We start from the raw sequence: 15,766 nt of genomic DNA, 5'->3' as shown, positions 1-15,766 counted from the left end.
TAAAAACGTCACAGTTTAGTACGTCGTCCAAAAAGTCACCAAAACGTCATTGTTTAGGATGTCGTCTGAAATGTCACCAAAACGGCATAAAAACATCATAGTTTAGTATGTCACCAAAATGTCATTGTTTAGGATGTCGTCTGAAATGTCACCAAAATTGCATAAAAACATCATAGGTTAGTATGTTGTCCAAAAAGTCACCAAAACCTCATAAAAACATCATAGTTTAGTATGTGACCAAAAAGTCACCAAAACGTCATTGTTTAGGATGTCGTCTGAAATGTCACCAAAATTGCAAAAAACGTCACAGTTTAGTATGTCGTCCAAAAAGTCACCAAAACGTCATTGTTTAGGATGTCGTCCAAAAAGTCACCAAAACGTCATAAAAACGTCATAGTTTAGTATGTCACCAAAAAGTCACCAAAACGTCATTGTTTAGGATGTCGTCTGAAATGTCACCAAAATTGCATAAAAACGTCACAGTTTGGTATGTCGTCCAAAAAGTCACCAAAACGTCATTGTTTAGGATGTCGTCTGAAATGTCACCAAAATTGCATAAAAATGTCACAGTTTAGGATGTCGTCCAAAAAGTCACCAAAACGTCATTGTTTAGGATGTCGTCTGAAATGTCACCAAAACGGCATAAAAACATCATAGTTTAGGATGTCGTCCAAAATGTCCCCAAAACGTCACAAAAACGTCACAGTTTAGTATGTTGTCCAAAATGTCACCAAAACGTCATAGTTTAGTATGTCACCAAAAAGTCACCAAAAGTCACAGTTTAGTATGTTGTCCAAAATGTCACCAAAACGTCATTGTTTAGTATGTCTTCCAAAATGTCAACAAAACGTGATAGTTTAGTATGTTGTCCAAAAAGTCACCAGAACGTCATAGGTTAGGATGTCGTCCGAAATGTCACCAAAATTGCATAAAAACGTCATAGGTTAGTATGTCATCCAAAAGTCATCAAAACGGCATAAAAACTTCAGTTTAGTATGTTGTCCAAAATGTCACCAAAACGTCATAAAAACGTCATAGTTTAGTATGTTGTCCAAAAAGTCACCAAAACGTCATCGTTTAGTATGGCATTCAAAATGTCAACAAAACGTCAGTTTAGTATGTCGTCCTAAAAGTCACCAAAATGTCATAGGTTAGTATGTCGTCCAAAAAGTCACCAAAATGGCATAAAACGTCACAGTTTAGTATGTTGTCCAAAAAGTCATAGTTTAGTATGTCGTCCAAAATGCCCCCAAAAAGTCATAGGTTTGTATGTCGTTCAAAATGTCACCAAAACATCATAAAAATGTCATAGTTTAGCATGTCATCCAAAATGTCACCAAAAAGTCATAGGTTAGTATCCTGACAGTCAATAGAAACTTTAAGGTACAAATGTACGCAGAATTCTACTTGTAGGGGGGTTGTAATTAATCATTGTGGATTTACTGATGATCTAGTATCCTGGTAGTTGAGATAATGATGAGTTGTCATTTTGTCATGATTCATTGCACATGGGTTGGTCACTTTGCAAAAGTGAACCAAATACACACCAAGCAATACTCAGTGAGTATCTGCACAATTTGAGAATGGATTTTAAAGGCCTATATAAAGGCTCAAAAAAGGCCACCATTGTTAGTCCAGTGAACAGCATCATGCCGCGTCTAACACATGAACAACGTCTCCGGGCACTGGGTATGCTGGAGGCCGGTTTGAGCTACAGTGATGTAGCCAGGCATATGGGCTGTTCCCAACCCACAATCAGAAACCTGGTCCAAAGCATGTGCCGACAGATTGCTGCCTGCATCGAAGCAAATGGAGGCCATCCTCTGTATTGACTGTTGTGACTTTGTGTTTGGCAGGTGCCGTTTTCTTTTGTGAAATTCTTCATTTTGAAATCATTCTTGTATATCATTTGTATGCCAATATGCTAAACAAATGATTCATATGAAGAAAATCCAGTTTCAGGCTTCAAAATAAAAATGATGTTGAAAAATATGGTCCCTTAAGTTTTTAATGACTGTCAGTGTATATCGTCCAAAAAGTCACCAAAACATCATAGTTTAGTATGTCGCTCTAAATGTTACCAAAACAGCATAAAAACGTCATAGTTTAGTGTGTCGTCCAAAATGCCACCAAAACGGCATGAAAATGTCACAGTTTAGGATGTCGTCAAAAACGGCATCAAAACGTCATCATATAGTATGTCGTCCAAAACGTCACCAAAATGAGGCGAGGACTATTAGGATCGGTTCCTATAGCAACGCCCAAAGGGAGAACACGTCGGGCGACAGGAATACTGTTTGCGCCACATCGTCCAGAGGGGCAGGGGCGAATATTTGGATCTCAAAATTAATATCCGGATACCACCGTCACGACCGAATATTCAGATATTCGGATGCTCGGGTCCAGCCCTATAGATCTCGATCCGAAATGTCTGATTCACGGAGTTCCCACCTTGCAACAGAACTTAAAGAATCTGAGTTGTGCCTGTTGCAAAATAGATATCTCACGGTAAACAGACATGTAACTACTTTTTGGTGTCGAGGTACATTAAATGAAACTGATAAAATATCTGGAAATGTGTAAACATTAATTACATGAGTTATCGCATCTTTCCCGGTCACACACTTGACACCGAGGAGACGTCAGAACTGACTGAAATGTGGCGTTAATTTTTCTTGACACATAAGAGGCGATGCTTTAAAAAATGTGACAGGATGTTGGATGAAGAGCTAATATCCGACGTTATGACTGTGAGGCAGCTGTCCAGAGCTAATTTGCTGGTTTAATTAACTGTGAATGGTGTAAACTGGATGACATTTTATTTGAGCATCACTTTATACGCGACTATCAGGTGAGAAAATGTTTGACTGAGTGTCACAGGATGAGACAGACTGTTGAAACAATTGTGTGTGTGGGACGAGCGGGAGGAAAAAAGATGTAATTTGGGCTTTTGGCATTTTTTTTCTTCTTCAGCTTTCCCTCTGGACATAAGTAAGTGGCCTAGTTATACATTTAGCTTGTGAAGTTTATTTATATCTGTTGGCAGATTGTCAATTATGTTATCTGCAGCAGTTTTGGGTGCCCATTAGGAGCCAAACGCATGGAACAAATTTCCCTTGCCTCAAGTAAATTATATTATTTATAAATTTCTCCTCATTATTAAAATCTGCAACACTGTGTGCATGTCTAATGCGAAACAGACTGTCTGCATTAAAATTTATGTCCCACAGAGTTCAGTCATTGTTTACTTTACAACTAGGATGTTTACACAACCTGTTTATACTGTTGATGAGGCAGTTATGAATATGGGTCAGTTTAGGTTTTATATATATTCAGACTGAATGGGCCTCAAACTAAACTAAAATGGTGAAGGCATTAACTGTGGAAACTGAAATGATTCCCCTATTTAAATGCCTGTTTCTATGTCTGTAACTGTGCACGTTATATTACATCTTTTAAGTTCGCTGTTCAGGAAAGTGTACATAACATTTGTTTACGCATTTGTTTATTTGAGTTTTGCAGCTTCTTTTAATTGCCTCGACAGTTTTATTCTCATTACTTTGTTTGCATTATGCTCCAACTCCGAGTGCTGGATCCGTTTTACTGGAGTGGAGGTCTGAAGACGACGCTGCAATCAATAAAGTTACATCCGATCATCCAATAAAGCTTCCTTGATTCGCTCAAACAGGATTCTCCACCTGACAAACACTAAACGAGCCAGTCTGTAGAGCCTGGTATCATCAGTCAATACCAACCTGTCAGTTCTGTTATTTATACAGTACATTTAACACGTCAGAATGTTGAGCCAAAGTGCTACGAAATAGATAAATAGATTCACCTAGCCATTTGAAATGTCAAGGTTAGGACGCCACAGTCACGTTAATTATGCGAATTTGCCTGAAGTAATTTAAATATTGTGGTCAAAACTCTAATAGCATATAAAATACACATTTATGTGACTAATTGAAATGTTATATGCATGTTTTAGCCATATTTTGAAATTTACTGTCTTCTTTTTGATAAATTTGCTGTTAAATATAAACACGGTCCCCAAAACTCTCAAGTTGGCCGATTTCTAATCAGGTAAATAAATTAGAAATCCATTAGTAAATATAAATGCATCATGCCTTTTTATTTTTTAGCCTTGCTGTAGTTTCTGTTTCTCATCCTGCTTCTTCCATGCCTCTTCTGTATCAAGCTGCTCAAACAATAAAGTTTATTTTATAATATCTTAGAAGCTGACATTTATTAAATTTAAGGGCTACTTATTTTTGTTCATGTTTATGTAGCTGCTGTCGTGTAAATTTCTCTGTTTACATATCAATACGGCTTATTTTGTAATTTTAGAAGCCGACATTCATTGACCTTAAGGTATAATTATTTTTTGTTCCTGTTTATGTAGCTGCTGTCATGTAAATTTCTCCAGTATTAGTTTAAAAGTGCAGTGCAGTACATTGAAAGTGCAGCTTTGCATATCTGTGATACCAGCAGCTACAGCGAGAGGTTTCTTTTATTCATATTTCTGTTTTTACTCTTCCTCCTGGATGTCTTATGGATACCTACAGTTTAGATGCTCAGAAAAAATGGCGTGAAGTGAGTTCTGTGCACAAGTTAGCAAATGGACTCTGCCTCGGTTCTTTCGTTTCAACTTTTTGTGCAGCTCCATACCCGACGCTGAGCGAATTGGCCAGATTGTGTAAATCCCCTCCATCTGCCGCGAGGCTAAAACAAACACTCCAAGTTATCTGCAGCTGTATAACCCAATTGTGAGAGGGGCCGTCTCCATTAGTGCCTGTGTGTTTGGAGAAGGTTGTACATCACATTTCCAGTCTTCCGTCTCATCTCACCTGAGTAGGTATCTGTGCTCGCAGAATGTTCTGCTCTGTTTCCATAGAGACGCCCGGGGCGGTGGTTGCCAAGTGTGGGCTCTGGTTGTCGGTTGCTGGACTGGGCATCCCGGGCTGGCTGGCTCCTGTCTTCACATCCGATCCGTTTCCAAAGGCCAGGATGGCGTTTTCTGGAACACAAGCGCGGCAGAGATGTTGTTTTTAAAGAGACACGACTGGAAACTTACTCCACACTCTGACGTTGTTTTTGTTGTCTGGCTGCCAAATGGGAACACTTTGGTCATTTTCAACTCGTGTGTCCTTCTGCTTTGTCTTCGGCGGGACTCTTTTGACTGTGATTGATCACTTTATAATTACAGACTGGAGGACTGTAATTACAGCATGGTCAACCTTTCAGAATGAGCCATCAGACCACTGAATGACTGGATTCGCTTTAATTTTGAGTTCTATTGTCATTTGGGGACATTTTAAATTTAAATTAAAGCACACATGAGGCTACTACAATATTTTTTGACATTCTTTTCTGCTAAAAGAAAGTGATACATCAGGAACAAGGCTGCAGCTTCATTATTCTCTAGATTAATATTAAAAATGGTTTGGGTCTACAAAATATGTCTGTGTTTCTTTCTTTGTTTCTGCTGCAAGCAAACTGAACAGTAAATAAACTGGCAGTTCTAATGACACAATCATGTTTTACAATTTTACATTTGAGTGAAGCAAACGCTTAAGTTGGAAAAATTGGAAACTTCAAGTTGACTTTCCTTGAAGTTAAGCTGCAGCAATGCTTATTTGAGAGAAATCAAATGATTGTAAGTTAACCCAATATTAATATCACATTCTGGATAAATGTAATTCAATTTCTTGCTACCAATTGAAGCAATTCATTCAAGTTCATCCAAGAATTATATTTTTCAGTGTAGTCGTGAGTCCTGCAGCTACGGATCATTTTCTTGATTAGTTGTCTGGTCTGTAAAAAGTCAAAAAATAAAACAAAATAGTGTAAAATATCAATTAGTGTTTACTAAAACTCAAGATGACATCCTTAAATGTCTGGTTTTGTCCAAAACCCAAAGATATTCTGTTTACTGTCAAAGATAGAGGAAAGAAACCAGAAAACATTCACATTTAAGAAGCTGGAATCAGAGGATTTTACCTTTTTTTTTTAACTTAATTACTCAGTGATTGGTATTATTTAACAATTAACCAATTAAACATTTATCAGTATTTAAAGATAGGGCAAAGAACATTATATAAACTACCATTAGTTGCATTCTAGACCTTAAAAAAGGGGTTCACAAAATTATGATTTAGTCAATCAGCATCAGGTATTTCTGTCTGTATTTCACATTATATTGAGGTTTTAATAGGAATTTCACTTTGTATTTTAGTGTATAACAGCAAACACTAAAATGTAGATAAAAAAAGCAGGTGTTGCAGTCAGCAGACACATTTACAAGACAAATAAGAAGCAAATGTAGCACATAATTGAGATTACAAGTCATATAAAGTACCTGAAATATGTCCATTGTGCAGGAATGTGCATCTCGATCAGCTGAGAATGGTTTAGATCGTATAAAACGCGCAAAAGGATGGTGGAGATGTACTTTGCTAGCAATGATTGCACAGAAAAACTGCACTGTCGATAATGGAACCATCTTGGAAGCATCCAAGCAGAGTTTGATGCTTCAGTCCAGATAAAAAAGAAATCTGAACAGAAGAATTACAGCGTAAAAAAAGAAACTTCTGCAGGCTAAAAGTGAAAAATACTTGAGGCAGTGCTGAGTGCTCCATCTGCAGAAAGTAGATCTCTGAATAATAGAAGTTCAGGTTCTCCACATTTACACATCAAGCTGCCTTTCTGGACCACCGCTTTAAGAAAGTGCCTACAAAATGTGTGACATATAGTATGTTATTCATATCTGGGGAGTAAGTTTAAATATATTATTCCTGCAGGCTCCAGTCTTATACAATACTTCCTGCCATTATACAGGGAAGGGAGAAGTGTTGTGGGAGCAGAAACTCACTTCCCTATGTATGAAATGTAAACACAATATGGAAATGCATGTCATTTTGGCCAAACGGAGGAGAACCCGAGTCGCTGGCAGATGGACGCTTTGGTTTTAATTACATAAATCTCGGAGGCAAGAGCCGCTTCAAGTCAGATATAATGCGGACCCACTTAATGGCAAATTTGAATAGCAAAATGAGAACTCTGGTCATAATATAAAATAATGAATAATCCATTCGCTGTCAGCAGGCTGGCTCACCTAAATAGCTCTAGGGTGGCATTAAAAGATAAAAGCACACAAAAAAAAAACTTTCCAAACAGCCAACTTGACTAAATTCTGACCTTCCTGCTGGTTTTCTACACTAAAGCTGCATCCAAAACAAACACAGCCTCAGTACTCATTCACGTAAATAGGGAATTATATGTAAACACAGCAGTGTTGTTGTTGTTGCTAATTTTTAAGGTTTTTGGGGCAAATACTATCCTCACACACCGTTACCGCCTTGGTAAAGTTGCTAATATGAGACATGAAGTAATTATTTGTCAGGAGATTGCCGTGTATGTAAGTGAAGCTGATAGTAAACAAATAGCAGTGGATGTAGAGAGAACAGTGGGATGTATGAAGATAGAAAGAGTGATATTATGTAGGTACAGTAGTGTATGTGCAACAGAACGACTGGTAAAGCCGGAGCTTAGACTACAGCAGCTTTAAAATCCAAACAGATTTTGAAATTAGGTTGCATGACAACACAAGAAAAGCACTCACACAGTTCTCTGCCAATGCTGTTCATTCCCCATATGACACTGTCAGAAATGCAGCATTTTTTAAAATTAGTTATTGATGATCAGAAACCACGGCAACATAGAATGTGGCCATTCAATATATGAGGTTATTCAAAAAGAATGAACCGGTTTCATTTTGTAATATTTTAATAAGGCAAAGCAGTAGGAAACTCCAGCCAAGTCACAAGTATTCTACTCACAATCAACTATTATTTCCTGTCATACAAGTGTTCAATGTGGCCACCGCCTGCAGCACTGGCAACATCAATGTAATAAGAGAATTCCTCCTAGACCCGCATCAGCACATCACGATACACTGAGTTCGTCGCTGTTGTTACTCGATGACCTTAAACATCAAATAAAAGTTGATTGTGAGTAGAAAACTTGTGACTTCACTGGAGTTTTCTATTGTTTTTCCTTATGAAATATTGTGTAATGACATCAGTTCATTCTTTTTGAATAACCCTGTAGATGTACCCACAAACAAAACTACCTTTTACTGATCACAGGCGTGTGTTATGCATGTGTACGTTATGTGCGGATACCGAATCAAAACACCTAAATATGGAGCGAGTGGTGGGAATTGATGGGACTCGGAAACACCCCCACAACTTAATCAACTGTTCCTTGTATCCTTTGTGATGGATAAGTCCTAATAAGTCCACAGTGGTGGATTTGTAGTAGGATCACAATCATGTGATCATCAGCAGGCAGCTGACTTGGCGTTCACTTGTTGTCATAGTTACAGTGACATCACGCTCCTATCTGGCAATGATACAGAAATCTTTAACAAATCCGTGGATCCACACTGTAAGCCGCTTCACTGCCAAAATCTGATCAGTTGTCAGTTGAAAATTTCATCCAAATCAGTTAGTCTGTTTTTGAGTAATGTTGCTAACAGACCGATTCGCATACGCCAATTTGCGCATAACTCTGCCGCCTTCCTTGGCGGAGCAATAAGGAGAAATTGTTCAGATACCACGAGATGCTACTACATGTGAAAATAAAAATGCATCACATCACCTCCTATGATCTCAACGGGAAGCAGATGGAAACTAAATGGAGACTGTGGAGCAACAACTTGCTATGAAAAAGGAAAAAAAACAAAGCAAAGGGTTAAACGAGGAGTCTGGATGAGAAAACATTTGGGAATTTGCGTCAAGACGGGTTTCAGGAAGAACTAGAATGAGATTTCGGTTTATTTCCGCAGCTAACGTTATTGCTAAAGGCTAGAATGTTTAGCTTGGCTTGGCAGCAGCGTAGCAATCCCTATCAACCTGATTATAGCTTGTAAATACAAAACATGTTTGACATTATCCTGAATTATTATTAATTCTATTACCTGAAAAGTCTGCGAGCTGTTAAGGAGGTTTAACATCGGATCTGTAAACTAAATAATCTGGTCTAAACATCAATTCAGACCAAGATCTTCAACAAGACTTCTCCTCTAGATGTGTCGGTGTACAAAGGGTAGTTGTGTGTGAATTTCAATAAAGCACAAATATCACCTTTGTTTTCCAAGTGTCCACACGCATACAACAAACTTTAACAATTTCTGTTTTAGCTGAAGTGTATCCAGGACTTCTGCATCCAAATGAACGGCTATTACATTCAAGTCAAACAAGTTTACACAATGCTAATTAAGTCTCTCAGCAGCAGGTAAATGTCTCTCTATTTTGCAGTGTAAATGGGTTTTAAATTAAAGGGCTGTGCAGCACTTGTAGCAATGTGTTTTATAGTCAGCTAGCAGTGATTGGTTTGCCAGAACAAAAGAGGACAGCAGCCATAGTGACAGTCACCTACAGCAACTAAAGCTTCAGGTAGAGAAGTAATTGGTAGATTATAGCCTAAAAAAGAAAAAAACTGACAGGGAGGCATTTGTCATAAACAAGCATGAGACATTCCAAAAAGAGTTAAACGAACCACAAAGTTGACATTTCTGCTTGAACTGAAGTGTTTTTAAATTGTTTGCTCTGGTTTAGGAAAAACCAAGGTCTTCTGGACCAAGATTAACTAAGCTTCATTAACAACAGAGTATATATATGTCTTTTATTGTCTGTACATATTGCAACAGTGGGACAAGAGGCCCTTCCAACACTCAAAACAAAGAGACACAAAGAGAGTTGAGAATATGCTTCTAAACACCGATTCGTCCTGTTGTCTGCTGAATTCTTGCTGTATTTTAATCACCTACACTATTTTACACCTTTGATTAGTGCCCTTCAACACAATGAGCCCCAGGCTGTTTTCAGGAGGATTTCACTACATTATCTCTTTAATTGTTTTTGTTGTGTGTCCCCCCCCCCCAAAGAGCAGTCTGGGTTATCCAGATCTTCCATCGTTTAATACGATACTTGCAGACTTTTTATTTTAGTCTTACTACCAAGAAAACTATTTGACATTATAAAATGGAAGTTTTTGCAGGTATCTCATTATGAAATGCTGGCAGCAAAGATATCGTGTTGATATTAGGTAGATGTTGCTATGAGAACCATGACGGTGGGGTACTGAGGACAAAACTCAAGGCAGAAAAACCCAAAAACAAACAACAATTGAAGGTAGCTGTAGGAAAAACCCGCAGTAAATCCATTCTTCGGTGATGTTTACGGGCTCCAAACTCCAGGAAGTCACTTCCTACAAACTATTTTTGACCAGCATTTGAAAATAACTTATTTATGATTATGTCCAATTACATTTGAGCCCTTGAAAATACAGAACTGTGTATACAATGGTTGTAAATGCAGAACTTCAGCTCGCGGTGTTGGTTATTTGTTAAGTACAACAAAACTATTTTAGAAAATATTTTGCTTTCAGAAATTCAAAACAACATATTCTGTCCATTTTTATAGACAAATAATTCAATAGTTGAGCTCTGCTGAAGTCATTCTGGCATGGCTGCTGGAGTTTTAATTCTGGAGACATTAAAATCTTAAAATGGCTACCTAGGCAAAGGTTAACATGCTTTAACGTGTATCTCATCAGAAAATGCTGGTAGCAAAGATGTCTTGTTAATATAAGAAATAGCGTAATATCAGAACCATGACAGTGGGATACTGTATGGCGCAGAATTTAGAAAACATCTATATTTAGTGCTCAAAAGAATAAATAAATGGGGTGAAATGCAGTGATATAAATGCATACAGTAGTCTACTGGCAGAATATTGAGCGTGGTTTTATCTTTGCAATGGTTGAAAGGTGTAGATTTTAATGCATTTAGACTTCAACATATCCATGCAAAGACAAGTTCATGACTAATTTAACCCAGACTGGTGTGTGTGGAGAAGCAGAGCTCTGTAACTATGATTGAATTTGATGTAAATTCAACATTATATTTTTCTCGCCAACGCTCACCAGTATAGCATTGTTGAAAAGGTCAAGCTGTGTGCTTTTATTTGATATGTGCAACACCTCGCTGCAATAAATCCATCAAGAGCAATTCCACCTGGAAGAGGAGATGTGAATTTTAATGTGTTGTGCGTCCGTCGGGCTCTAAGGGTTAACACAGCTCCTGATGCAAACACACAGACTAAACCCATCGCTCTCACCGAATCAGGCATCCCATCACAACAAGCCAGAGTCCTTCAATCAACCCCATTAACCAAGTGAGCAGTCTAATGAGAGAGGACGAAGGCACCGAAACTCTACAATCCTTCTGAGTTTAATTAGTTCAAAACACCTCTGCATCACGACGGATGCGGTCCTGCAGCCGAAGGTCTCTCACGCTTTGTTTAAATCCACCTTGTGCGGTTTCTAATCGAGACGAAAGTTACATGCACTATGATTGATTTTAAAGTAAGGTCAAAATTACATGAATTATGCTGTAGGATTTTCATATTTTCCAGGGCTTTCATTCACTCAAAGAAAGAAAAAAAAAAACCCAAGGACATGCACACTCAGACCCTCTCAACCTGGCAGGATTCTCTCTTTAGTAAAATATGAGCACCACACAGGGTCATGGCTAGCGGAGCGCCGACGCACACCAACCACCAAATATCTCCAAAAGCCCTCCAGCGCGGTAATGGCAGTGAAAAGAGGAAATTAATCATATCATTATGAAATGTTAATAATTCATTGAAATACATGGTCCTAATGGGCACCAGAGGGGAGAATTTGACAAAACAAACTGAATGCAGAACATTCTCATAGAGGACACACCTATTATGACTCGCACAATTAAGTTATGAAAGAGCAGGAAGGCAGCCGCTGATTAGATACTAGAGAGCTTGTTGATTGGCTGCCGCTGCTGCTGCTGCTACCCTTGATTAACACTTGAGAAAGAAGGGCTGACATTGTGCCCAGTTTCTGCATTATTTACAGGCATTATAACACAGATGTATGCATCGGCGCCACTCGAGCTATACAGTTAACTCCGTGTCCTCTGCATATGGTTGACATTAGCAGTCAATGCCTTTAAATATTGAATTCAGCCCACAGGAGATATAATGAACAGACAGTTCTCCAGCTGCGGTAGTACAACAGCTGAGTCATAACATCCAATCACCAAACAATGGCGATGTTAAATGGGTTTTGATTTGCCAGCCAGCGGCGGCGAACAATTATGCTCGACGAAAGCACCAAAAATAGACTTATGTCATCTCCCGCTGCCGCTACCTGCAACGGTTTGTGTAATCACGGCCTGCCTCTCAGCCGCCACTTCAAAACACTCATTTAATCTAAATCTATAATGGCACCATTACGATACAGTTTTGAACTTTCAGAGCTTGTGTGATAGGTGGCGAGGCAGAGTAGGATCCACTCATCTTTACCTTGAACATCTGTGATAGCAGGAGAGCGTTATACAAGTTCCCAAGGTGTCCCTCCAAGAAGGTGGCCTTGTTCCTTATTGAGTCGCAGTCTTAGAGACATGAAGATAAAAAGTACATCCACTCGAGTACTGCAGTTTTGAAGTACTGTGCTGAACCCACTTCATGCAATATCAACTACTGGTAGCACATTTAGCAGCACTGCATGTTAATGTTGCATTTTCTGCATGTTCTATATTGTCCAAAGCTGCCAAAAACTTTTACTACACAGTACGTATACTCTACACTTGTTTACATTGCACATCTACTTATTGAGTTATGTCCATGCTTATAAAAACCTGTTCAATTTGCAGCTATATAATGGATATGGGCTTTAAACTGAGGTTACTGACATCCAAATTGGAGGCAGGGTTTAGAAATTACAGCTCTTTACTTTGTAGCCTCCTCTTATTTGGAGAGTAAGTAGCCAAAAGCTGTTTGGTGGACAGATGTGGGCTATTCCCCCGTTATTTCTTCATCAATTAAGCCGGTAAAAGGTCTGGAGTTGATTCAAAGTGTGACATTTAGAAGCTGTTGCTGTAAAACCCACAATATGTAGTCAAAGGAGCTCCAAGTGGAGGCGATAGAGGACATTTTTAGGCTGCAAAGACTAAACAAATCCATGGTGGGAGAGAGAGTTTGAAGAGTACAAGTGGCCAAAACAAGAGCTTGGTAGACTGATGGAGAAAAAGCACACACAGGCGAGTTTAGCAGAATAAATCATGGACGCCAACAGTTGGGATACACTCATTATCGTGTCTAATATTTGTCATTTTTGATAAATTAAATGAGCTACTTCAGGTCTCTTACAGCCTCTTCTTTCTGTCGGCACTCTGTGGTCTCTGAAATGTCTCTAAAATGTCTCTAAAGAAGAGACGAACCAGGAAATGAGCTCCTCTCACAGTGGCTGAGGCTATGCTAACAGCTAGCCGCTAAGTTAGAAGGCCACAGACCACACTGAAACACAGTCTGGAAAACTACAATTAATTTGCTTTAAGATATTTTACCTTAGTGGGTAATGAAAGTGGTGGAATAGTGAAATATTAAGAAAATAAGACGAGAACAGCGGGAGACAAACTGATCAGTCTCAAGACAATTTAATCACTCCTACTTGTGTTATACATATTCAGTTATAGCCATACTTATTAATGAAGAAGTCTAGTTATGAACAACAGATTCTCTGCTGCCACATGCTGTTAAAACATTACATTTATTGCATACCAGCGCCAAATGACAGCCATCTGTCTTACTAATAATCAGCACTGATATTAGCCTTGGAAAACCCTTATTATTCAATCCCTTGTCAGCAGAAGACAACAATGGGTGATGATCATAGGACAATAAATTTTTTTGCACAACGCTGTGCCAACTGATGAATCCTATTCATGAGGTAGGTGCATTATTATCAAAGACTTCACAAAAGGAAATACGGAAAGTTCACAACAACATGCAAACCATTCTGAAGCCTCGAGAACAGATTAGACTTTGCCAAAAAAACAACCCAAAACACGACAAAATTCTTTGTACAGACCAAACTAAGATCCACCTGGACCTGAATGACAACAAGAAGAAAGTACATCAAAGACTTCTCATGATCTGAGATATAGATGATCTGTCAAACACGGTGGCAGCAGTATAATGCTATGAGCATATATGGCTTCCATTGGAACTGGGTCACTAGTTTTTATTGATGACATGACAGAAGATGGAAGCAGCCGGTTTAATTCTGAAGTGTAAAGGGATAAACTCTCCGCTCAGGGCAAATTTGATTGGATGGCGCTTCACAGTACAGATAAATGACCCCAAAAACATACTGTGGAAGCAGCACAGGACTTTTTGAAGGCCAGAAAGTGAAATATCCTGCAATGGCTGAGTCAATCAAACTGATCGAGCACACATTTCACTTACTGAGGACAAAACTCAAGGCAGAAAGAGCCACAAACAAACAAGGGAGGGCAGCTGTAGGAAAAACCTGCAGTAAATCCATTCTTTAGTGGCGTTTATGGGTTCCAGACTTCTGGAAGTCGTTTCCTACAAAGGGTTCTTGACCAAGTATTTAAAAACGTATTTGTAATCTATGTTTATTTGTCCAATTACATAAAAGCTCTTGAATAAATGAGACTGTGTATAACATGCTTGCAATTGTGCCATTTCAGATTGTGGTGGTGTTCTTTTTTTTTTTTTTGCTATTTTAGATGTTCTACAAAATATTTTTAATTTCACATTTTCAGACATGGGAATTTTTGTATTTTCACCCTAAAAACAAAACACATTTGTTAAATTTTCAAGGACCAGCAATTAAAAAGTTGAGCTCTGCTGGAATCATTCAAGCATTTGAATCTGATGGAAACTATTTTGTCCTCAACAGATTTCATGGTTGTTGGAGTTTTCACTCTGGAGATATTAAAACCTAAAAAAGGTGTTTTTTTGAGAGTGGAATTAGGAATGTTTCTAGGTCTGAAAGCATAAGAAATTTTGAAAATTCGGTCAAAATGTGCAACAGAACTTAGTTTTGGGCCCCAAATAACAACTAAATAAAAAACAAAACTGTTGCAGCAATATATTTCCTGAAAACTCTCTTAATTACTGCAAGTTTCATATACTTTTGTTCACTTCTTCAATTAAAACTAAACAGCTGTACTTCAATTACATCTAAATTGATTGATTCTAAATCTAATGCATGTCGTACAGAGGAAACATTATGAAAATTGTGTTATTATCCATTATTTCCAGACTTAAATGTCCATGCCAACAGAAAAAAATCCCCCAGAACCATAATCTCATGCTGCCAAATACTCACATACACTGCGTATTTGTGTCGAGGATGTACTTTCTAACTTGTGTACTTGCACAAACTACGAGGTGCCATTCATTGTTAACTGGCTTAAACAGTTGCATATTTATAAGGACGAGAGAAACGTGAATCTTTAGAGATCTTTATCCCACTTTCACAGCAGTCAAAAGAACAGCTGTTCAAATTTGGATGTAATTCAATTAAATAAACAGATGCTTTCTATGTTTGGGGTTTGAATCCTCACCTGACTGAAAGAGATTGTTTCACGCCTTCGTTGTCAGCACTGCAAAGATGTGAGATACAGACAAACAAGCTTCTGGTTTCAGGAAGTAGGATGGTGAAGAAGAAGTCCTTTCTAACTAGTTTCTCCAAGAAGAAAAGTAACACTGAACTTTAACTCGGCTCCCGAAAAGTAAATTAGAAACCTTTCCAATTTTTTGTCTTTCAGTAATCTGTGGAGGTGTGATATAATGATCACTGTGAATATTTAAACAGACCATTTACAGTAAGTAGGCAATGGCTGGGGGGGAAT

The 15,766-nt window shown here is 38.3% G+C and overlaps 1 protein-coding gene across 2 annotated transcripts in view; it reads right to left on the bottom strand.

The window, feature by feature from the left end:
• Positions 1 to 15,766, bottom strand: part of gfra4a (GDNF family receptor alpha 4a) — a 221,412-nt gene that overhangs the window by 12,538 nt on the left and 193,108 nt on the right. For both annotated transcript variants that reach the window (XM_022191617.2, XM_051952877.1), the window contains exon 7: positions 4,848 to 5,017. In XM_022191617.2, coding sequence (XP_022047309.1) covers positions 4,848 to 5,017 — 170 coding nt within the window. The remainder of the gene's footprint in view (positions 1 to 4,847; positions 5,018 to 15,766) is intronic.

This window comes from Acanthochromis polyacanthus, chromosome 1, assembly GCF_021347895.1.
Source record: "Acanthochromis polyacanthus isolate Apoly-LR-REF ecotype Palm Island chromosome 1, KAUST_Apoly_ChrSc, whole genome shotgun sequence".
Classification (NCBI taxonomy): domain Eukaryota; kingdom Metazoa; phylum Chordata; class Actinopteri; family Pomacentridae; genus Acanthochromis; species Acanthochromis polyacanthus.
Note: the sequence above shows the minus strand (reverse complement) of the source record. Positions and strands in the feature narration are given on the sequence as shown.